This window comes from Dermochelys coriacea, chromosome 3 (genome assembly GCF_009764565.3).
Source record: "Dermochelys coriacea isolate rDerCor1 chromosome 3, rDerCor1.pri.v4, whole genome shotgun sequence".
NCBI lineage: Eukaryota > Metazoa > Chordata > Testudines > Dermochelyidae > Dermochelys > Dermochelys coriacea.
This window is the reverse complement of record NC_050070.1, coordinates 101,364,520-101,390,226: the sequence shown is the minus strand read 5'-3', so window position 1 is coordinate 101,390,226 and position 25,707 is coordinate 101,364,520. Positions and strand designations below refer to the sequence as shown.

The following is a 25,707-nucleotide window of genomic DNA, read 5'->3' as shown; positions in this document are numbered from 1 at the left end:
AAGAAACTTTAAGCCTGGCTTTGTTGCTTTCTCCACACAGCATCTGATGGAGCTTTTAGATTCAGTTGTAGGTCATTGTCTCCTGCCTTAGCCTTTTTTGCCCCTGAAGTATTTTCTTCGTTGTTTCACTTCGATACTTTTGATAGAGTGGTGCTTCACAACAATGCAATCACTTAGCTTTTCTGCTAAAATGTGTAACTAGCAGACCAGTGCTTCTGAGATACAAACACGCTACTTGACTGCCTAGATGTGTGTTATGCTATTATTTCCCTTCATTTCAGTATTTCTTATCTTTGTTTCACTGTACATTTAGTATCATTCTTTTAAGCTTTGCTTAAACTAGCTGCTGTGTTTCAATTTAACTAATGGCTCCTGGCATGCCTTTCCTCATTTTGTTTTCTTGTTTCCTTCTGGTTATGTCTGGCAATTCATGATCATAAGCATTTACAGAAGGTTCTTCTAACACCTATAATGACCTTGTGGAATATTCTTAATGCTTCAATGCCAAAGTTTTCCTCCTGGCTTAAAGTCCTTTTTATTCAATGCCACTACTATCATTAATTCAAACTGAATCTTGCTCCCAAAGTAGAAATCCTGGAGCCTTCCTTGACCCTGAACTTTCTTTACCCATATCTGAAGGGAGAATTTGATTTTACTCTAAATGTGCCTCTGCTGGAATCCTTGTGCATTAATACCTTTGACTGTTGCAGTTCTCCATTTTATGATCTTCTTAAGATTTAATACCTGTTAGTGGGAGAAAATATAACTAAACCACTTTCCTTCTGGGAGTGGAATCTTGTAGGGCCTGATTGTGCAAGGTTTGGTCTGGTCCCATCCCACTAAATAGCATAACTCACACTTAATTTTAAGCATATGCTTAAATCCTTTGCTGGATAGGGACCCAGAGTGCTCAGCTCCTTGCCGGATCAAGCCTATAATCCCTTTTTTTCCCTCACATTCCCTATTTTCTTATCCATTTCTTAATGCAGTTTGAAATTGTCTTGCTGGTTTTCCAACAATCTGTAGTTAATCAGTCCAACATCTAATATATACAGTACCTCTTCCTCTAACCACTTATTCAGCTTCTCTGTTCTCAGCTTTCTTGGTCTCCCTTGCCATGATTGGTACCATGGTACACTTGGTACCATGGCTAGCCTTCACTTATTCCACTCCACCCGCCTCCTGTCTCCATTTCCTTTCTTTAAATGGCAGTTTAAAATCTATCCTGTCTCTTTGATACTCTCTGAAAACCATTTTCTGCTGCTCTGTAGGGAGGTAGCTATGTAAACTACTGTGTGGATATGAGCCTGGTTATGAGCTAGTATATTTCTTTTAATTTATATCTATTGCTAATCCATACGTGGTGATGGTGGGCAGCATAAAGCTCTCTTTCCCGGCAAAAAAATGCATCCGATGAAGTGAGCTGTAGCTCATGAAAGCTTATGCTCTAATAAATTTGTTAGTCTCTAAGGTGCCACAAGTACTCCTTTTCTTTTTGCGAATACAGACTAACACGGCTGCTACTCTGAAATCTTTCCCTGCAGTTTCACTTCAGATTTCAATTTTGTTTGAACTTTACAAGGACTGACGTAAGCATAGTTATCCACATCCAGAAAATGGAACTTATGTCCTCCAGTAAGATGTGTAATATCCACATCTTATTGTAACATTTTTTTTGCTAATTGCTGCAGTACTCCGTTAGCTATTACTTAGAAACGGCATGGCAGGTATATCACTCTTTGTTTTCCAATGAATTGTTCTAATTGTTGCTTGCTCATGAATGTGTTTTATTTCTCAGCCCAGCAGTCTCTTCGGGCTGGTTTTCATTCAAGAGAAATGTTCTCGTCAAAGACATAAGGAGAATATAAATGAGGAGATGAGTACACACTAAGATCTTTGCTGTTCGGAAATTGTAGTGATCAAAGGAATAATGAAGTAAACTACATTTATGCATTAATGCATTATCACTTCCAGAGCTTGATGTGTCACCTTTTCCTGCAAGAACCATATGACTTTTTGTTGCTTTTCCCACATGGTCAATAACTTTGCATAAAACATTACAGTTACTCAGATCAAAGAATCCACACAATTTCTATTGAACATCATAGTCTGGGACTAGGCAATTATTTTTAAGGCGCATTAAAACCTTTACCTATTAAAGACCTGCTTTGTCATTCCGTGGAATTTTAGAGAGGCATATAAAACAATTCAAATACTAAAACATATAATTTAAATGAACTTGCCTATTATCTTTATTTAGAGCATTTTTCACAAAACTAAAGCATTCCTTACCTTAACTGGCTGCCGATTAATCACATACCTTAACTGGTTGTTTGGTTGGCTCTAGGAGAGTGCATACAGTCCCCCTGCCCTTCATGAACTCTCCTATGGCATTGCTTGGGGAGGAAGATCAGAGACTTCTCTGTCCAGTTACCTGATCTTTTTGAGAGGTCAGTGACTGCTTGCCTTCTCCATCAGGAGAGTTCACTAGAGAACTGCACCGAGTAACGTTTCAGATACTCACATTGGGGCTAAATCAAAAGGATAGTTCATTAAAAATTGAACAAAAAGAGACAGTTAATAAATAGAGGTTTTTAAAAAGTTTGTACAAACACAGTAAAAGCCCAGTTTAGAAACAGGAGAAAACAAAGTTTGATAAATTCACTAAGTGCCTTTGTTTACCAATCCACAGGCTCCCACCAGCCTTCACTGCAGTCACTGGAATGCTTTCAGTGGGAGATGGGTTGGGCCCACAGAAAGCATATTTCATTGACTCATCCAATGTTTTCAGATTTAATGTTAGCTTTTAGATTTACATTGAATTGCATTAATACACTGTTTCATATTGGGGAGAGAATAGAAACTGATTTTAAAAAATGATTTTTAAAATTATTTTTTTCTTTTTAAAAATAAACCTATTTGAAATTGATAACCAAAAAGGACTAACCTTACTTATATAAAACCTTATAATCATACTATTAAAATCACTAAAAATGAAATAATATTTAAGGTATTCATCTTTGCAGCTGAAGTTTAAAGAAAATCAAACCACTAAACTAGTGGAAGGCACTTGCTGGAACCAGAGTTTGCTGAAATGCTAAACTAGTCTCTGAAAGCAGTAGCCTCTTCTGCAGGTGCCCAGAGAATGTTTACTTCATTTTAGTTTATTAACCTTTTAATTTTACTCACTAATTAATTCAAAGCTGAGAAACCAATTGGGAATTTAAAAAGTAGTAAAGTCTGTTTTTCTCTTCCAATCTATGAATAAAAATTGAGGTGTGAGAGGATGAGATCTACTAGTTCTAAAATCTTGAAGGACACGGTGACCAGAAACAATCACTTCAAATCACTAACTACAGATATATTTCCTTTGTTTAATAAATCAGTGAGTTTTAAATAAATATGTTTCATTAAACTCTTTTCTTAAGCATCCAACACATTTAAGGTAATTTTTATTTAACTAATAAAAACAATTTTAACATGCTGGTTTTGTTCATTTGTAATTGAATTTCAGTTTCCATCCAAATTTAACTTGACGCAAATGAGAGGAAATAATCTAGTAAATAAGAAATACGGTGTTCATTATTTTCTAACATAAATGTAAAAATTAAGAATCTGGAGAAATGCAAATTAAGCTATATAATTGCTTAAAATACATATAAATATATAATGAATCATCCAGTTAGCAAAAAGGAGTAGCAAATTTAGAGCAAAGACTATATTTACTTGCTATTCAATATGTTTTAATGGTTACCATCCTATGAAATCAGCCTTTTTTTAGGGAAATAGCTGAAAAGTTCAATTACAAAACAAGATTAAAATTATTTAAATCAAGATTTTCTGCTTGCTGACTTGAATCATTAAAATCCATTATTTGAATTGATCCACCCTGTTTAATATAATTGAATTGCACAAAAATGTATTTGGACTAAAAACATGACTTTACAAGCTGTGCTGAATACTGTTGCCTTTGCAATTTCTTTCCTATTTCATTTTTACCAACACCTTCTTTTATGAAAGTTTTGGATATGCCTATAGATCTTGATTAAAATTGCAGTTTTAACAAAATACATAAAGCATTACTAGACTGGCAATAGGCTTAAACAGTATTGAAATGTCACCTGTACCTAGTGTAAGTTGGCCCTCCTTTTTCATCCATGTCAGAGACACACATAGCTGCTGAGAACAAAATAAGACCTAGCGAGTGTACTTATGTGTAACCAGAGATCCCTGTAAATATAATTGATGAAGACTTTTGAGGTCTAAGAGCCAGACTGAAATTCTAACAGTGAATAACTTTTTGATTAAAATAATCCTATTGAATTCAGTGAGACCACTTGTTGACTTAAAGTACTACTGTGAGTCTATAAGGTATGGCCCTAAGTGTCACGTCCCTATTAACAACTGGATTTATATCATCCTTTAGTCAAGAAAGAAAAAGCCATTTGGTTTTCCTTTTACCCAGAGGTTGACACACATTCATTCTTGATGTTAATTTCCATTGATGCAATTAACTTCTGGTGTAACCCTATAGATGGGCAAATCAGGCCCTTTATCTAGGTTCCAGTGCAAGTACACTTTCTTCATGTTCAGACTCACTTAGTATCATATGGCTCCAATGTATAAGTACTCAGTTACATCAGCTCTTTTCAAATACATTTCCTCCATGGAAGTGTTGCTGTTTTTACACCTCAGAGAGTGCATGAATATTAATTGATTTACTGATTTTTCCAGTTATTTTAACAATCCTTAAAACCACCTTTGAGGCACATGTCAACATGTTACTTGGACAAGTCCTAGCTGGCAGTGGTCAGAAGTGACATACACAATGTGAGAAAGTTAGAATATGTTGGTTAGACATAGAAGCTAAAATTGGACAAACCTGTCCATTGTTTAAATACTCAGTGGGATGGGTGGAAATAATAACAGAAAATGTGGAAATGGCAGAGTGCTTAATGACTTTTTTGTTTCGGTTTTCACCAAAAAGCTTAGTAGTGATTGGAGGTCTAACATAGTGAATGCTAGTGAAAATGAGGTCGAATCAGAGGCTAAAATATGGAAAGAACATGTTAAAAATTACTTAGATAAGTTAGATGTCTTCTAGTCACCAGGATCTGACGAAATACATCCTAGAATACTCAAGGAACTGACTGAGGAGATAGCTGAGCCATTAGCAATTATATTTGAAAAGTTATGGAAGAAGGGAGAAATCCCAGAAGGCTGGAAAAGGGCAAATACAGTGTCAATTTACAAAAAGGGAAATAAGGACAACCCAACGAATTACAGACCAGTCAACTTAACTTCAGAACCCAGGAAAAAAAATGGAGCAAATAATTAAGCAATCAATTTATAAACACCTAGAAGATAATAAGGAGATAAGTAAGAGTCAGCATGGATTTGTCAAGAACAAATCATGTCAAACCAACCAAATAGCTTTCTTTGACAGGGTAACAAGCCTTGTGGATAGTGGGAAGTGGTAAATATGGTATATCTTGACTTTAGTAAGGCTTTTGATACTGTCTCGCATGACCTTCTAATAAGGAAATGAGGGAAATACAACCTAGATATAGAGCTGCTATCAGGTGAGTGCATAACTGGTTGAAAACAGTTCCCAGAGAGTAGTTATGAGTGGTTCACAGTCAAACTGAAAAGGCGTATCAAGTGGGGTCCTATAGTTTGTTTAGTCTGAAGAAGAGAAGACTGAGAGGGGGGATAACAGTTTTCAAGTATATAAAAGCTGGTTACAAGGAGGAGGGAGGAAAAAATGTTCTCCTTAGTTGCTGACGATAGGAGAAGAAGTAATGGGCTTAAGTTGCAGCAAGGACAGTTTGGAAGTTTTTCCTAATGTCCAACCTAAACTGTCAGAGTAGTTAAGCACTGGAATGAACTGCTGAGGGAGACTGTGGAATCTCTATCATTTGGAGATTTTTAAGAGCAGATTAGACAAACACTTGTCCCAGACCTACCATGAGTGCAGGGGGCTGAACTAGATGACCTCTTCAGGTCCCTTTCAGTTCTATGATTCTATGCCCATGTTTTCCAGGGAAAGCATCATATCAACAGTATATCATGCCACACAATGCCTTATTCAAATCCTATACAAGGCCACAACAGTATGGCTGCAGAGAGTCTTGTGGTTCTAAAGTGGCAGGTTAGCACCACCAGATATGACTTGGATTATAGAAATAGTCCTTTCAAAGTGTTTTGGCAGGAAAGAAAAGTTCGTAATGAATACATAACAACACCATTGCTAATTAGCTGAAAATTACTGGGATTAGACTGTTCAGGAGGAGAAAACAGCAAATAAAAATGGTAGTTTTTTTTTCTTCAACTCAGTTCAGACATAGTATAGCTCCTTTGTTTATGCATCTCATTGCCTAGCTGATTATTCTTGTCTATTTTGCTCCACAGACATAAATTGTTGATGCGGTAATGAATAGCATACTATTGCTAAACCAGCACATGCGCTAATAAGTAAATCTCCATTTTTCCCTTCTGTCTTTAGCTAGCCTAAGGGATAACCAACCATATTCTGGACCCATAAAGTAGGTATTGCTGTGTGTGTAATTTATGCACCCACTTTTGAAAATTGGGATTTTTATTTTCAATACTGATGGCAAATTAGACCTTTCTTTCCTTTTTTCAAATGAATTGTGGATGGACATATGGGACCAAGGGTGTTGGAACAATTTGTATAGTGGGGGTGCTGAAAGCCATTGAATCAAACTGTAAACCCTGTATATGATAGAAACCACTTCAAGCCTGGGGGGTGTAGCAGCACCCTTAGTTCCAGTACCTACGTAGGAGACCCAATCCTGAACTGCTGCCTCTGTTAACACTTGATTTCAATGAGGTTAGGATTTGGGCCCATAGTAAATTGTACATCTTTCTAACCCACCTAATATACAATGTAGCAAAGAAACTTCACAAAGGTTAATCTCCAGGGTTGTTTGGTGTCTTGTCCTTTAAATTTTGACATGGGACATCATATAATGCTGTTAAAAATGTAATGTACTGGTGGGCATTTTATTCCAATATACTGATTCAGGACTTAATTTATAGGGTTTCAGCATTCAGATTCAATATTCTCTCTGCTACCTTCAAAGGTACATCTTCATTTTATCTAAGTCCATTTGAGGGGAAAGATGACACAGTGCAAAAAGAAAATGTTTTTATTAGGAAGATGGACTCGAATACATAAGATGCATATTTGAATATGCTCTCATTTATCATTTGAGAAAAAAGAACTAATCCATGAGATAAAATACCAATATAATTTCATAGTTGATAAATAAAACCTTAATATTTATACTGCAGTTCTACCAGCACAAATCTGATATTGATCACAGAATGCATGATTAAGTAGACGATTTTACAATTGTAGGCAATTTTACACAAATGCTTAAAAAGTGCAAATATTAGGCCCAATCCTGCAGATATCTTTTTGTGCACCCAGTACTTCCACTGAACTCAATAGATGTATTGAATGCACAGGGAATACAGGTTCAGACCCCTTTTCACAGAGCAGAGAACAAAGAGATGGAGGAAATAACAGAAATAAAAACAAGAAGCTTCTTGTTTCCACAGAAGTAACAAGGCAAATATTCTGAATAATGATTATTTGAACAATAAATAATAAGAGTGAAATCCTGGCTCCACTGAAGTTGATGGGAATTTTGCCACTGACCTCAGTGGAGCCAGGATTTTACCTTGAGAGATTAAAACATTCTTGCTTGCATGTAAACAATAGCAGAAACAACATTTCAGCATGTGTACATGTGTATTCAAGTGCTGATTAACAAACAAACAAGAAACAGTGCCAACCCAAAATACCAGCATATACAGAAAAGACAAATAATTAAAAATGCCTTCTTCAGCTATACATTTTAAAAATCACTTTGAGAGTATGTGTTGGCCACAGTGTTTGATCAGAACCTTTAGAAATCAGTGTTTCTGTGGCAGAATCATGACATATACCTGCATCCTTAACGTTTTCCTTCCTTCCTTCCATCCATCCAAAAATTAATCTAGAGAGCTACTGTAACTCATCAGTAAACAGTCTGTTCTTTTCTGTGCATGAATTTTAAAACAAAACCACGCACTATATTGGTTTTCATTTATATTGGCTGTATAAAAAAAACAGGGATGGAAAATTTGCATAAACAATATTTTTCATCATAAAACGACCGTATGAAATTTTACACCATAGCTATTTACAATCACATAGCTGGAGAGTTGGAGTCAACATGACTTTCCCAGTGACTACTGCTGTTTATGTCTGCCTTCAAACAGTTCCCTGTTAATTTTCATCCGGGTCTCTGGATTTGATAAGAGCTCCTTTATCTTATTCAGTTTGGATAACAGCGCCAGCGATTCTCTGTGTAAGGCTTTCTTTATTAAGTCTGATTCACAGCTCTTCCCTAGAGGAAAAGAATGATACAATACATTTTGCATATAACTAATGTCATTTCTAAATATTAAAGTATGGCATTAATGTATCAAAACAGGCATGTGTTTTAAGTACTTAGAATTTCACCCATGTTTATTGTATATAAAAAGGTAGTGTTTTGTCAAAAAATATAATTTATGTGAACAAACTTTACTGAAAAGTGAAGAATACTTCATAGTGTCACATTCAAGAGAAACTCCCATGATATTCCCTACTGTGTAATAGTATCTGTGATAAACATCTGTACTGGTAACTTTTTTAGCTTAGCATTGACTGCTCTCAGCTTTGCAGCACAATGTGGACTTCTTTGCTGCAGATCAAGTGACCAGTTTATGCAGCTCTGCCAAACACTGTAGCTCGCATTGTTTTCACTTATGGCAGGGCCTTGTTCCATGGCCATTGATTTCAGTGCAAGAGGCTGTCCTGTTCCTCTTTGAAAGCTATGAAGATATTCTCAGTAGTTAAGAGCCTGTGAAAGTTTGATCTTTTTATTTCAAAATCTTGTCTCTTTTTCCCCAATCATCTTTCCCAGCATTCAGTAGTTTTTCAGCAATCCGAACGCTTTTCGGGAAACTGTTAGTTAGCGCCCCTCGATTCAGAACACACTTCTGATAAGAACGCTCACAAAGCACAATGCAAGTCAGCCAGTACAACTTAGCAGATCTGAATAGGGAGCTGGAACATGTTTTGATGGTTGTTCTTGGTGGATTTGTGCTTCCTTGGCATTCTCACAGCACTCGGTTTCTGTTATCACTATCATTTTTCATTCGTATTGCCACTAGCTGATTCCTCAGTTTTCACTGGGCTTCCATCAGTCTGTCTGTTTTTGTTTTGCGTTTCTTCTAGATACTGCTGTACAGCCTTGAGGACTGCATTCTCCACCAGCCTTTTGCTGAGGCTCACCAATTCCGCATCATCTGGCTCTGCCTCATTCTTTTCACCTACATACCATAACAGACAAGAGAAGGAACTAATTGCCATGGAAAGATAGCACATCATGATACAGTGCCTGAAACATAAGTCTATATATTAGGTTATCAGCTGGATTTTAACCTGTTTTATTCTTGTATTTGTAGAAATACTTACCCACTTTACAAGACTTGGGCCAAATATGATGCATGAAGCCACACACAAATCTACCAAACTGCAAATATTCAATTTCTCATCTAAAATTGTAATATACTTTGTAAACTAATAAATATAAAAGCACCTCAGTCAGAAAGCTGGAAGTGATATTAGCTGCTTAAATCTTTTTCCTTAGCAAACACATTTTAAATTCAAATATTTAAAATAGTACCCGTCACAGTTAATTTACAATTTACTAATGTTCTGGAATCTAGTTACACTGTATTTGTGTTTATTCTTTTGTTTTAAAAATGCATAGCCTCCCAGATGTTTGTAGTTAATCCCAAGAGTTCCTCATTGGAAAAAGGAGGCCTATGGCTAAAAACAACAACAACCACCCTATTACAGCTGGTCAGAAAACTTTAACTTAAATGCAAAAAAACTGAAAAAATATTTTGTACTTTTTCCCCGATTTCTGACAATCTCTAATCCCTGCTAATGTAAATTCAGTAGTCTGTTCATGAATATCTACCTATAAAAGTAAGAGAGACAAGGTGGGTCCAGTCATGGGTAGGGGGCAGCTGGGGGTGGGTGGTTAGGAGGTTATAGATCATCATAATAAGCCACCACAAAGCGATCACTCAACATCTGACTTATCTGTGCTCGTCCTCAAAAGGCCACCACAACACTTTCAGAAGAGGCGCCTTGGAACTTAAATTCATAATTTTGCTATACACTAAAAATCATGGACTGAATAGAGACACTGGATTTATGGATTACTGTAACAACTCCCCTGCCCCAGGTGCTCTCCACTTCCTTTTGCCCCTATCACTGGAGGGGTTTTAACAGGCCACTTCACCTTGAATGGTCCCTTAAAATATACATTAATTACTAATGCTAAACAATCTGTTCCACCTTTTATATAGCTGTTATACTTTGAGGACTGGTCTATACTGCAGAGTTAGGTCAACGTAAGGCAGGTAACTCTGTATGTGTCTATACTATAATGGTGCTCCTGCCGATGTAAGTAGGCTCACTACATTGACTTAATAAGTCCACCTCTGTGAGAAGCGTAGCATTTAGGTTGATGTAGTTAGGGCGACGCAGAATCCATGTAGACACTCATTACTTACATTGTCTGTTGCTGTTACCCCCACGTGGGGCTTACAGCTGGAGCCCTGAGGTGGGGGGCTCCACTTGTGAGCCCCATGCAGGGCAGGCAGGGCTCCAGCTATCAGTGCCCCACAATGCCCCACACAGTTAAGTCAATGGAAGCCCTCCTGGTGAGGACCCACACAGCTGACAGGAGCATACTGTGGACATGAAACACTGCTTTAATTACTACAATGGCTGTATGTCAACTTAACTTAAGTCAACTTAGTTTTGTAGTGTAGATGTGCCTTGAGTAAATTTCCTAAACCTGAAGAAGAGTTCTGTGTAAGCTCAAAAGCTTGTCTCTCTCGCCAACAGAAGTTGGTTCACTTAAAGATATTACCTCACCCACCCTGCCTCTCTAATATTCTGTGACCAACACAGCTACAACAACATTGCCTATGAAAGTAAGAAGCTAGTCATAGGACAGGAAAAACAATAACAAAAAAACCATGGCTACAACAATACTGCATACAGCCAGGGAAGACAGACCTGCATATTGTGACTGCTGTATGACTTTATCCACTGCTTGGCTTTTAGAGTGTGACTTTCACTGACCACTTAATTTGCACCCACAAATTTGTACATTTTGTTTTTGCTCGGTAAATGTGATGCTGTGTGCATGTATGTTTAGGGGCTATGTTTTTTAATGACCCTTTATGGAGTGAACATTCTGTACCATGTAGATTCTAGTTAGTGACTACATCTGCTGAGATAGATATTACTGTGATTTTTCAACATAAAAACTTTGTTTTACTATTCAAAACCTAAAATTGTTAGTTTCCTTTACCTGTAAATTTACTTAAGTGTGACAGCAGATATGGAGTGACTGCAGACATAAAAGAATAGTATTCTACCCTGCGGTAGTAAAATCTTGATGAAAATACAAGATAGTAGAAATGCAGTTTGTTTCATTAAAATCATTATTTTAATGCATGCACAGAGTACAAGGAAACAGAACAGGTAATTGCACTTTTCAGAGGAAGTTTCCATGATAGCTGTTGGATAACATTATTGCTGGATTCAAGAGCTGTGGTTTTGATGCTAAGTGCTAAGAACCTGCAACTCTCAGTGAAGTCAGTGTGAAGTGTAGGTGCTCAGCAGTTCTGAGGAGGTGGCCCTACATAACTGTTAATATGCAGAAAATGATTGATCAGGCATGGAAGCCATTCGATGCCATTAGAAGGAAATCATTAAACCTATTAAGAAATGTCATTTTTACAACAGCATATGATTTTATAAGAATAGACAGAATTCCCTTGTCACAAGTATTTCCTGCGTTATTTCATAAATACACGTGTATATGTATAAAAACACATCTTACTATATACAAATAACTTCACAAATATATTTTAAGAAGTTTCTTCAAATATGAAAAAAAATAAGACTACACTTATACACTTAACATATAGTTTACATATGTACAGTAGAGTTCTACTTTTCTCTAGCTCTTACATATTCACTTCTTACCAACATCCTATCACCTACCTCCTATGTGCTTTTTTACCACTGGGGAGAGCTACATGGAACCTGAGTTTGTGTAGATCTCTCTGCATGTGAACAGCAGAAGTGAATTCAGTGTAAATTTGCCTTGAACCAGTGCTATGGACTGGAGAATGGGGAGGGGCTTCTAGGTACACTGAACTCAAACACATGGAGCTGTATTCATCAGTGTTGTGAATTTTTTACATCCCTACAGTCCCTAACTTACACCAGTGTGGGTGCCTGGAGGATGTTACAAGTTAATTAGTCATGCAGGTATGTCTTTCTTTAGTCTAATTGCTACTCCAGAACCTGTTCTTCCATGACATCAGCAAGAAATGGCCAAACAGAGGAAAGATTGAAGGGGAGTTGGGTGTTATTAATGTATTTAAGTATAAAATGTGCATGTTTTGACTACATCGCTTTTCTCCCATCCCATAGATATTACGTGTCTAATTCTTATATTTGTAAGCACTCTGGGGCTGGACAGTCATCTTTTTTGAGTGGATATTGCCTAGTATGTTGTGGGCACTACCAGAATACTAATAAATAAATCCTCGCGGTAGGTGCAGCAGCAGGATGGTGTAGACTGCAAATGGGGCTCTCAGAAATGCAAAGAAAGGGGTTATGTCTTTGTGACCTGAATGTCAGCTTGTGTAACAGCATGTCACATGCTTGTATTTCAGTCAATGCCTATTGCCTGTGCTGTGCCATGCCAACGCTAACTCGTTGCATGACCTATTATGGTGGAGTGTGCTGTTGCCTCACTGGCATGCCACTAAATGCATATTTTGAGAAAAACATTTCTACTCTTTTCTCCCACATCATGTTCAGAATCAATAATAAATACATGAATAAACACCTCATTTTGCTCATCCCAGAAGTCTCCAATTTTCCAAAAGATTATACTAAATTGATATGTTGTGTGAGTTTCTCAGTTTATTCATGCTGAGCAGAGCTCTTATTAATGCTTGAAATTTCAGCCTGCAAGAGCCAAAGCAACTGTTCTAAGATGCCCATAACATTTTAAAATGAAATTTAGTCTCCTCCAGAGTGTTGGTATTACTGTGCTTAGCTATGGATGGGAACCAAAATCCCCAAACCAGGGTCCAAGTTTGGATCAGAGTTCACAATTGGCCAGAGTTCTTTAATGGGCCCGATCTAAATGCTAATTCAGGACTCCCTTAAATTAGAAGGAGGGTAGATCTGAATCTGGATTTTGAAATGCCATGTATGGAGTTGTTCAGATTTGGAGGTTTGGTGTCTCCTATTCCAGAGACCAAGTGGGACATAGAATTCAGACCTGAGTTCTTAATTTGGATCCAACTCCAGTGTAGATAACCAATCCATTTATATGTACATGCTGGGGATATTGTATTATTGTCAGGCCTGCCAGTACAGCTATCCTATAAAAGCAGGCTTTGTAACTTCTTACAACATATAAAATAAGCAATAAGACACCCCAGGAAGACCACTGAAGAGCCAGAATCTCATGATATAGGTATGCTGTTTCTGGCCTTGCTTTCAAAAGGAGAATCTCTGATTATGGCCCAATGATGCCCACCCTAGGGAAAACTGAAACTGATTTGTGGGGTTATAAATAGGAAAATAAAAAATCAGTTGGAAGGTCTGTGTTATGACAGGGAAGTTTTATAGTGAACACCCAGGGGAGTGCTGTGCTACTAAAACATAGCCAGGTCTCACCATTAGCTAATCAATTACCTAATACAGTTTTACAAATTATATATTTAAAAACATAAAACCCCACAGTCACTCAGGCAAGCTTTTAAAACTCTTATCAAATTCCTATGAAACACTTGATGATGATTTAATTTTTCGGCTTGTCTTTGCCTTGTTACTGACTTCCCAGCTATTGATGCATAAACATAAAGGTGTCTGTTTTAGTGCTAGCCTCTCTCTCCTGCCTGATTTAATCAATGATCTACAGTACACTCTGAGACATCACAATGACTCAAGATAGGCCCCATCCTGAAAAAAGCAAATAAAGCCAGCATAAAAAGGCATTGCTTGTATACATCATGATATGGGGCCAATAATCATCAGCCTCAATAAGTATTGCTGCCTCCAAACTACTATTGGATATACTGGGGGACAAGAGAAGCCAAATGTTGGCCAATGTTTGCCATTTAGGCAGGGTTATGGCCATCCAGATTAATTATGTTCACAGACCCAATGGCTGTGTCCTCTTTGTGAGTGACTGTCTCCCAGTACAGTCTCAGTAGAGACCTACCTGTTGCAGATGTCATATCTACAACATGCGGGTGAACGTGGAATCCCCCTGTCTAGCTGCTCTATTACTTTGTCCCCAAAGTGCCGCAGAAATGCAGTTTCAGCTACATTAGCCTTTATATACCTACAGAATATAGGACCTGATCCAACATCCACTGAAGTCTATGGGCATCTTCCCATTTCCAGCAGTGAGTGTTGGATTAGTCCCACAGACCTGCAAATACAATTGTAACATTCTATAGACTGACTACGTGGTGGCTGAATGAATTAGTGAAGGTGAGGAAGTGATAATGAAGAGCCACCGTACATGTACATACATTTACATGCACAAACACCTGGTAATCAGCTAAATACAGACAGCTCTGCATTAAACGTTTCTTTGTTAATTAGGGGGATGTAGAGCAAAACCTATCTTTAGCGGTCACTTAATGAACTGACCAAAACTGATTTGCTTAGCAGTGACAGTTTGCTGTGAAAGATGGAGCAGAATTACACTATTATGATAGTTATGTTTTAGTTTCTAGTTGTGCTCACAATGTGCTAAGCAATGGAAGAAAGGAAACCATGATCCCTCTCCTAAAGATTTTGCAATCTAAAAGCATTTGGTATAAATTAGGTTGTTCTTTTCAGACAGGAGATTCCCAGTCCTGTACAAATTTCACTGTGCCTATAAATAGCCAAGTGTAATCTGTTCTGCTAAATCACTCCCACAGTGTGGGCAGGGGTATATGAGTCCTCAGATTTGGGAAAAGAGGACAATTGCGGGATTCTCTTGATATATCTGGGTCTCTGTTAAATATCCTGTCTCATTTCCTGTTAAATGAGATCTGTCTATGAGTCAAGAGACTTCTCCATTAAATGTGGCTTGAAATGGCACTCGTTGCCTAAAGTGGAGCTGAACACAAGGAAGCAATGCAATAAAAATCCCACCTAGAGGAAACAATCACCATGTTATGGGCTGAAGGATGGCAGATGACCATAGAGGCCAGTGACTCTCTCCCTATACTCAGACACAGCTATCACAGGAACAATCTCATATCTGCTTAAGCTTGTGTGTTGTGCATAACGGAGAATGGAACCCTAAACAAATGGACCCAGTAGCCTGGCTCCATGCCCCACTTCTCCACTCAGAGACAAAAGTGGAGAGTCCCCTCAGCTTGGCAGTGGTGGGAGTGGAAAATGAGCTCCCTTCTCTTCCAGCAGCCAGGAGGAGAGTGAGAGTAAAGCACCTGCCTTCCACTGATTCTATCATCCAAGGGAGACCAATCCTTTCATGATTTCATAGGGGCGTGTGGCTCAGCATAAGGTCTTAGTTTCTCACAGGCTAGGCTATTGGCTAATTTCAGGCAGGAATGGTTGTATTGTAGTTAAGGCACTAGACTGAGAGGCAGGAGATATGGATTCAGTTCCAAGCTCTGCTACAGGCTTCATATATGACCTCTGGCTTTACTCCTTTTGTAAATGGGGGATAACTATACTCCCTTTCTCTCCCACCCTCTCTCTATCTTGTCTATTTATACTTTAAGTTCTCTGGGGCAGGAATTCTTCTTGCTGGTCAGTGCAACAAGGCTTGCAATCCTACCACAGTATGAACGACTCAGGTTTAGCCTGACTAAATTGGCAACCCTAACGAGAGTTAAAGCTTCATTGTTCTGAATCATTGCTTCCCTTGAACTCAGAATCTAACTTCTCCAGATGTATCCATATCAAGTACTCCTTCACACTCTTTCCCCAGCATGTGCAATTTTGAATATATTTGTAAAATATAGGGAGAGAGCCAAATTTTAATTGTCAGGCATTTTCATATAATTATTCTAATTACAGAAGATCTGAACAGCTATAGGCTGCTTGGACTTTCAAGGAAAGATAAAAATCAGTATCTCCCCAAAATAAGTTTATAGAAAGAAATATAATTGCTACCCAAAAGCATGCCCACAAAAGACTGCAAAAAGGCAAATTAATTATGAAAAATATAAACAAAAAAATCATAGTCTGCCAAGTGTTTTCAGTGTATTACATGTCTTTGATTAAACTAAATTAGCCCCTGCGCCTAATGGAACATAAACATCATAACAGAGTTCAACAGAACATAATGTAAAGAGAGAGCATTTTATGAAATCTGTGGAAAGGAAAAATAAAATGTGACCACTTCTTTCTAAAACTAATTTTAATGCAACACTGTCCTTTGTAGCAGTCATAGTCTACAATGAAAAAAGAAGAAACTCGAGGGCAACATAGATTTGTTCTTGTTTTTCATGTATTTCTAGCATGAAACAATGCCCACGGCATCAGTTCATGAATAGGTATTTAATAAATAAAATATTATTATTAGTCTCCAGGAGAGAATAGATTTATTTTTAGAAGTCAGGATTCTATGTTTGAATCAGTGGTCCTTACTACTCACATTATTCCTAGCTCAATCAAATAATCCTCAAATCATTTCTCATCCAAACATAATCAAGATTTTTTCTCTATAAATTATACTTCTTTTGCAGCATAAAGTCTCACCAAGCTTATAAAGCTGTATCCATTCTCTGACACCCTTGATGACTAGACCATCTCTATCCTGCCCACCACCCCCAACTCACAGTCCTGCTCATTTGACTCCTTTCTTTCCTTCTCCACGCACCCATGAATGCACTAAATCCTGTCATTTCTTTGTCGACAGTATCCCCAAAATCAATCCCTTCATCTTTAGTGTCCTGGCAGTTTTGTTACAGCAGTGTGTAGACTTGCAGCACTATATAAATAAAATCCAAACTAACTTTGTTTTGAATCAACATTTACAAATCTAGAGCTAAATTACCAGCTGATGTAAATCAATGTAGCACCCCTTCCCCTCCCCCACCACCCCCGTCAGTGGAGCTAAGCTGATTGGCACCAACTGAGCATCTGACCCCTAATTTCCTTCAAGTAAGAGAGTTCTATTTTGGTTTGTATCTTTCTTGCTCCCTCTCTGATTTTTGAGTATATTTTTCTCAGCCACTCTGTAGGTCAGGAGCTAGGGAATAGCGCCGCAAACCTGTCCCACTGAAACCAGTGGAAGTTTTACCATTAACTTCAGTGGGCACAAGATTAGACCCTAAAAGCATTAGCAGATTTTGTCCTCCACTCTATCTAAGTGACAACATATCTGATCCCAAAATTTCCTTTGCTGTCAAATAAAATTTTTTCATGTGAAAAAAATTCTCCTACTTCTGCTTGGGCCAGGAGAGGAGAAAAATGAAAATATTCAAAAGAGGACGGATATAGGGATCCTATGGTATGCTCTCTTTAAGGCAAGTAAGCTCACTCACTGTTTTGAGATGCCTGCATTAGGTAAATAAAGTCTAATTCTGTAATCTGTTCTCCTCAGTCTTAAATGTGAGTTGTGCCTGTATAAGGATTGAAGTAATGGGAAATTTTAAAAGGGGGAACGTTGGGGATGAAATGACAGGCAACACTTTGAAATTCCATACTTTTACTTATTTATTTGCATTAAGCACATCAAAGGATGAGGGCCTTATTGTGCTTGCACACACAAACCAAGATGGTCCCTACCCCAAAACTCTTAAAATCAAATTATAAAACAGAAGCCAACAGGTAAATACAGCACACCGATCGGGTCACAACAAGGTGGTAGTGAGTCCATTAAATAAGAAGCTTAATATAGTCTGAAAATACGTAACAATGAAAAAAATAATTTTCATTGTAACAAGAAAACTACCTCAAATTAAGCACAGATTTAATCATTTGAAGTTGTAAAAATGATGTCACTAAATGGGAACTTGAATTACAAAAATACAACTTTCATCTCATATTGAAGGAAATTGCCAAACCAATTCAGGTGATATGCTGTGTAAAAAGTACATGGGAAAGGGTGAAACAGGGAAGAAACTCATTTTGATCGCTATAGCTAGACTTCATGGTCATAGCTTAATTGGAGAACGAAAGATGCTATTCATTTGCTGATTCTCTTCAGCCACAGTACTGTGGAAAATATGTCTGACATGTAGTATGTATTTGTTCAAGGCTTGTGTTTTCTATTAAAGTGGAAAATTGAAGAAAATGTCATCTTTAAAATCTTATTCTGTTTCACATAATGGCATTTTAACAGAGTAACAGACCATGGCATACTTTTAGCAAAAATGTACAATCACAAGTGAAAACAAATACTTTGCCTCAGGGTGTGGAATTCTAATTCAGGCCAAGGGAGGGCGAAATGCTGACACAGGAATGTAATGTCATTGCTACAGAGTGAGAGGAAAAATACATTGTTAGTCAAAAAGAGGACTTGTTATAATGAAATCCTTGGTGGGATTGTGTGACACACTCCAGAACCATATAAAGGGACATTTTCAACTAATTGAAGTCCAAAATGCTAATCTACCTTTAAATGTTTATAACAAGTAGGGGATGTCAGCTGGATTCTAAATATCTTTTAGGTCATTTAGTTGATCTCGTTGTGGTCAGTAATTCCCCATAGTATATTTTCTATTTCTTTGTTCAGTCTCGTTTGAAATGTTCCATTTCTTGTTTTAAAGAAACTATGCTTCCTCTGCCAGATCTACAAACTTAGTCATGTCAGTAAAACCCCAACACCAACCAAATTTAAAGACGGGGAGAGAGTCAAAGGCATGAATCATTTGTAAATTAATAAATCTGGATCTCTCGGTGTGACCTTATCTGACCTTTGTCTTGTTAAGATGCCCCTCAGGATAACAACTGTGTCTTAACTTCCATACTGTATAGCACTTAGCAAATAATATAGGCTGGCATTTGTGAAGGTGATTAAAGAAGTCAGGCATCCAAATCCCAATGAAACCTCCTCCTCTTGGCCCCTTTGAAAATCCTCCCCATAATGTTACAAGGGGTGGGAATTCTACCATTTCCCTTGGGAAACTACACCACAATCCAATATCTCTCATTTTCCCTGAAACTCATCTTAAATATTCACTTTCTCTCATCCCATTACTCATAGCTCATAGTTATACTATTCTATGCTATAGCATCCTAAATTATTTTCTAGTCTCAATGTACGCATACATAGATGGTTATCATGTGACGACTTAGCCATTGCTTAACCACACTATGTATCTCATTAGCCCTTTTAATCTTTCCTTTTTAATCAATCCTTCCAGCTGCCTTCTCACTTCTGTAGTTTTTGGGTAAAATTTTCAAAAGACCCTAAGCTATGTTTTCAAAACCCAGTATCTTTCAATGAGACTTAGACTACTAAAGTCACTTAGGTGCTTTTGAAAATGTAACTTCCTTCTCTGAACTTCTTCCATATTATCATTTTGTAATATTGTCCACAACCGAGCATAATATCCAGGAGGAATTTTGTAAGTGCTGTATCTAAAGGAGATATCTCCAGCCTGCTCTATCTTAATGTGTTTGAATACACAGCAATATAATACTGGCCGTTTCATTCTTCTACCTCCTTGCAAACTTGTATCTTACTTTTTTTGTTTTTATCCCATCATGTTTTCCCCCATTACTACTTCTAGTTCAGCTATTATTTTTTCAACTGGGGAAACTTCTGTACTCTGCAGATAAAATCCATATTCTGTCCTCTCGTTTTTGTGCCGCGTTTACAATTTACCTGAGAGGGGATAGAAAATGGTCTAAAGATAATGCCAGATAAGCAGAAACATATGAAATTCAAGAGTCTAATTGTTAGTCTGAGTTCCAGCTACTAGAAATTCCAGATCACACTGAAATTCTGGGTTTTCTCTTGTTTTTATTACGTTTTTACACTGAAATCCACTAGCCCTTTTATATGGGAGTCCTGGTTATATTTACAGAATATCTACACTGAGTACATTGAATGCAACAGTTTATACTTCAGTGGAATTGTACCAGCAGAGAATCTGTCCCCAAGTGTCTCTTCCATGAGCATGGCACCAAATCACAGTGGAAATCCTGTCTGAGCAGACTTTCAGAATACATAATAAGGAAGCCTAAGGAGGCACAATTTATTTCTCAGCCCTGAAAAGCAGTATTTAGGACTCCTTCAAAGTTGCCATTTGAGATGACATCTACGAGTGATTCTTTGACTAATTTATCTCTACTACAATTCAAAGTGGTTAACAACACAAACTCCCTTTTGAGACAGTAGTTTTATGGAAGCATGCTTTTAAAGTTGAGGGTAGTGTGGAGTGATTTAAAATAAGGTTTGTTTATAATTTGGATACATGGGTTATTTTCTCTCTCTCTCTCTCTCTCATTCATTACAAAGAGATAGAGGAAAAATTATGAGTACAGGTGATGGGTATCCTTGCCAAACTACAGACAGAAAAAGGTACATAAAAAAGAAAAAACTTAACTCTCTAGCTTGCTCATCTTTGGAGTATCAGAGTTGGGACTACAGTTCAGGGGGAGCAGGTGTTACCGTCTCTGGTTGGTACTTTACACTGGCCAGCAGCGTTTCTGTTGGCACTTGGTCAGATGGGCATAGACTGTGGTAATTTTGGTCTCCTCCTTCCTAGACAAAGGAGGGACAGCAGCCCTTCTTGATGCTGTGGTGGGAGGATCACACTTTCTTTGGCATTTTCTGGGACTTATAAGGTTACAAATGTAGTTTGCTCCTCAACTTGATACCTCTCTGGAGATCTTCCAGGCAATTTAAGGGTTCTCAGGTTTCATACCCCAGTAGCATGGTCCAGTCTATTTTGAATGGAGGCAAGCTTGACCTTTGGTCAGTCTGGAAATTCCTGTTTCTTGGTGGTAGTTCTGTAACCACATACATCACTAGACTGCAACAGATGTCCTTCCAAACATGCAAAAAACACAGGATTAACAGATGACTCCACAGATGTGGTTTTGGACCCTCCTCTCTCTGTGGGAGTATAGTTGGTTAAGTTTCTTTGATCACATCTAGAATGTATAGATTCCTAATGTCCAAATAACTATTTTGGTCTTTTACTTTATACGTTCTTTCACTTATCCATATTTTATTTCAATAGCATTTCTTAAAATATTCTGAGCTTTTTATTGGCAAAGAATTTGGCAAGTAACAATTTTTCTTAATGTGATCAGGTGAAGGGTCATCTCTGAGGGAAAAGAGCTGCTCTCGAAGCTATTAATATAAAGCTCACATAAGCTAAAGAACAATTGAAGTTTATGCAACCTAAAGAAAATGGAAATGTATTCTAGCACAATGCTAGAAGCTAAATGGGAAGTGCCCCAATGGCCTCAGAAGATGCATCTTACTGTTATATCAGAGTGAAAATAAAGTTCTAGGACTGGAGATTTCCATTATCAGATGGATAAGGACCAGAAGATACCGGTCTAGAGCATTCATTGGGAATATAATAGGACTTTGTCACCACTAGAGATAATTAAGACCATCTGATTATAGTTTGGGATAATGAATAAGCAAAGTCATATTAAAATTTTTCTTTATTCAGCAGTGTATTGGAGTACAGCAAGCAGCATTTCTTTAAGATTATAATAGCCCCCTCCCCACCTAGTCTTGCTTTTGTTACAATACTAACATAATTAAGGTTGTATTTAAATCAAGTTAATAAATGATTCAGTAGCTTTAAAGAGAAAAAGTTTCAGGTCTATATGCAGTATATTTGGTGTGAGCATAAAATCATGTTGATTATGAGCAAGAATGTCTAGCTTGAACATTTGTTTGTCAGTCCATTTTTAAAATCTAAATAAAATACTATCCCCTTTCTAAACAGTAATACAGAACAGTTACTGAAGTTATTCTCTGGTTTTGAGTTGCCAAAAATTAGTTCTATTTAAGCAAGTTTAGTCTTCATAAATGCTTCCCTTCCCCTCTCTTTCCAGCAATTGGGGCAGACCTGAGAAGGTATGAGAGGATCTGGGATCTCAGCAAATCAACAATTACTGGAGGAAAACAGTATGAATATCTATCTTTGTCTCATCTCAGATATGCTCTCTTCTTGATTTAAAAACCTATGTTGGAAGGCTCTTGCCAGAGCAGTAGGTGGCAGAATGCCAGTCTGATTCCAAACAGACCTTCTCTCCCCATGCCTACCTGGAAGATCCTATCTTATTTATAAAGAGCATGCCAGACTAGCTTGACAAACGCTGGCCTCCCATCTGAAGCAATATCACTGCTGCTATTTATAGAAGTAGTGCTAGTAAACAGGGTAGTTGATATTCTCATCCATCTCCCTGCAGCCCTGCCACTTGACTGACCAGATACTCTGTTAGTGTAAATCAGCACAGTTCCATTGACCTCAATAGACCTATTTCAATTTACGGTAGCTGAAGGTCTGGCCTGACAATTCTACCCTCGTCTGAGTCTCACCACAGATGTTCCATCTCAGCTTGAGGATTTTACTTGTGAGTTTAGTCAGAATTTTAAAATGTGGCTAACTTGCTTTGGTGAAATATTCCAGCTGAAGCTGCTTTTCCAACATGTTCCAAGCACTAAATGAAATTCAGTAACATTGTTATTAAATTTCACAGTACACCTATAAAACATGTTGGAGATTTCTGAGATTGCATCACTAATAGAAAAGTACCACTTTTATAGTATGGAAATAAATGTGTGGGTAAAAGAAATCCTGATGCTGTTAACAGACACTGCAAGGAATCATTAATGTTTAAATTATGTTCCCAAATGACAGAGATCTACAGTTAACAAGGAGTTTTTTCCCCTTAAGGAAGGAAAAAAGCTACTATCCACTATATTATATCTAAAAAGTAATTTTAGTTTTTAATTCAAGTATTTTATTGTACATTTGTTGTCTATTTTTTAGGTTTACAAAACCTAACTAATTGGAAGTAGAGTTAACCTACTTTGGGAGTTTTGCCAGGGCAAGGATGAAGGACTGAAAGACGTGGCCCTGTGTTAGGCATTATTCACTATACAGTGGTTTGTGCTAAAATGCTTTTTTTAACATTTTATTTTCCAAATATCATCAATCGGAACTTATTAAGTGCTCTCTTCAGCTCTGCTATACCTTTGTAACTGCTGGCCTACAGAAACACCCAGAGCTGCTTGAACTATGTTGTTACAGGGTTTGCACCTATTCTGAGGTAGTATATGCCTCTTGGAAGCAGCCATGTAATTCTGAAACAATCATTAAGCAGTTGCCCAAGTTTTCCTTTTTCCTTCTTGAATATCCTAAAGGCCCCATATATTACCTCTGGATGCAATCCCAGTGCTGTTTTGAATCTACTGTAATTTAGGATAACGATCTGTGATGGACAATTTATAACTGATGTACAAACAACTTAACAAAGCACCATCCCGTTCTTACTGAAGCCAATAAGAGTTTTTTCACTAACTTTAATAGGAACAGAGGCAGACCCAACAAAGAGAAGCAAAGAAGAAATCTATACAATGAGCTATTTTTCTTTCTGAATCTGCCCTTTCACTGAAATGGTTCTTTGAGTGAAATACCTAGTAAAATCAATGAACAAAACCCTCAGCTAACAAAACTCTTGGAAACCCCTACATGTAGCCTAGTTTCTAATGCATCAATTGTACAAAATGGATTGACTGGCCTATTGTAACAATATACTAAAAAGTAACCTGGTAGTGTTTCAAACAGAGAGAACAAAGTAGAATAATGAGAGAGAAATAGTTCAGTACACCATTCTTTCACAAACTTATGTAAAGTTTAACTTTTTTTATTGTATTGAAATACTAACTTCATCTCTATAAAGATGGTCTCATTTCTCCTTGAATAAGATTGTTTTATTGTTTCCATTTGCCAAAATTATACCAACACTGACAAAGTGGCACTGCAAGTATCCAATCACCATCCCCTAGCATGCCTCCTCTCTGACCAGGTGAAACTACAGGGTTAAATGAATAGCACAGTTCCCATCTGCCCATTCAGTCCCTGGCCTCAACAATAAGCCTGACAAATGTGCCCATCAATGCCAACAGTGGTAACTTCTGTGTTTGTGGAGATTAGTCCACTGGGAATAAGACTGAAACTACTAAATCACTTCTCATAGGCCACCAAATAGCCTTCAGTTATAAATCAAACCATTTTTAACCTGCTGTCTCCCTTTGTTGGATGAAAAAGGACATCATTAAGTTATCCACTGTAGCTTTAAAAACATGACTAGAATGCTGAAAAATCTGCTCTGTCCAATTGTTACACAGATTTATACTTATTTTAGTATAGAAACCTATAATCAGGCTATTCAGTGCCTTTCCCAGCCAGAAGTAAGGCACACTAATTGTTTTTCTTTATCTGCAGAAGAAGATGTGCAGACTTAAAGATACTAGGATAATTCTCATGATATTTAAGCATGATAAATGTTTTAGTATCTTGGAATATAGCCAACAATGAAAACTTTATCACTTTGTTTTATGGGGCAGCAATAAGAATAACTGTATTGATCATTTGGCTATAGAATAAATAGAGTGGTAACAGGAATCATTAATAGCTATTTCAATCCACTAAGTAAGTATGTTGAACCTAGAACAGAGACTGTGACTCCGCAACGTGCTGAATGCATTTAACTTTCAAAGGAATCAGTGGATCAGATTCACTGGAGCTGGTGCAGAAAAGTAGAAATTACCTCTTTCAGCTCTGGTAAGAACTTTTTTTTTGCAAGGGGATTTTTCCCTAAGAAGGACACACAGTGTTTCCATTGCTGCCTGCACTTAATGTTCCCACAGGGGAGGACAGCTTTACAGTAAGTGTTCCACATGTGTAGAGACTGCTGAGGGGATGCTTTGACTCAGCCATCCAAGCCAGTGTTGTCCAGTGCAAGTGCAAGTCACTGTAAATCATGTGTGAATGTGGCTCATCAGGTGGTGAGGCTGCTCAGCACTTTTACTAATGTTTGAGATTGAATAATCATTAAACTCTGTGATTTCCCTAGGGAAGGTGCTACATAGCAATGCCAATTCTTGTTAGATTGTGGTAAGGAGCGTTCTCACAAGGATAGCTATAATTGTGAAGCCAGAGCGGAGGTTTTGTTAGATGTATAATGCAAACCCCAATGGTTTTGACTTGCTAGTGAGAGTATAATTTTCACTAATCTACAGCTGCCCTTTTTAAATCAGTCACAAGGAGGTCAAACAAAAATCTGCTGTTTTGATTATACACCGATGAACTTCCAGTCTTCCTTTGTCCATTTAGGAATAAATAGTCAGGAGTGCCCTTAAATAAATATATAATATAAACACTGCTGGTTTTGCCATCAATAAAACAACCTCACTGTAAAGAAATCAGATATGTCTCAACTCACCCAGTATTGCCATAGGTTGTAGTTAGTTTACAGCTAAAACATCCTGCCAGTGATGTGGAGAGGTGCCTAATATTTGCAATCCTATGAATCTGCTGGAACTTAGCGTAAACTGTTGTATAACTGATCTT

The 25,707-nt window shown here is 37.5% G+C and overlaps 1 protein-coding gene across 7 annotated transcripts in view; it reads right to left on the bottom strand.

The window, feature by feature from the left end:
* Nucleotides 1–2,505: 2,505 nt before the first annotated feature.
* Nucleotides 2,506–25,707, bottom strand: part of AKAP7 (A-kinase anchoring protein 7) — a 148,438-nt gene continuing 125,236 nt past the window's right edge. For 4 of the 7 annotated variants that reach the window (XM_038396896.2, XM_038396894.2, XM_038396897.2 and 1 more), the window contains one exon: nt 7,158–9,390. In XM_038396896.2, coding sequence (XP_038252824.1) covers nt 9,206–9,390 — 185 coding nt within the window. In that variant the 3' untranslated portion in view covers nt 7,158–9,205. Of the gene's footprint in view, nt 2,532–7,157; nt 9,391–25,707 lie in introns of those variants that run through there. The other 3 variants (XR_005292145.2, XM_043510973.1, XM_038396895.2) reach the window with 3 other exon arrangements.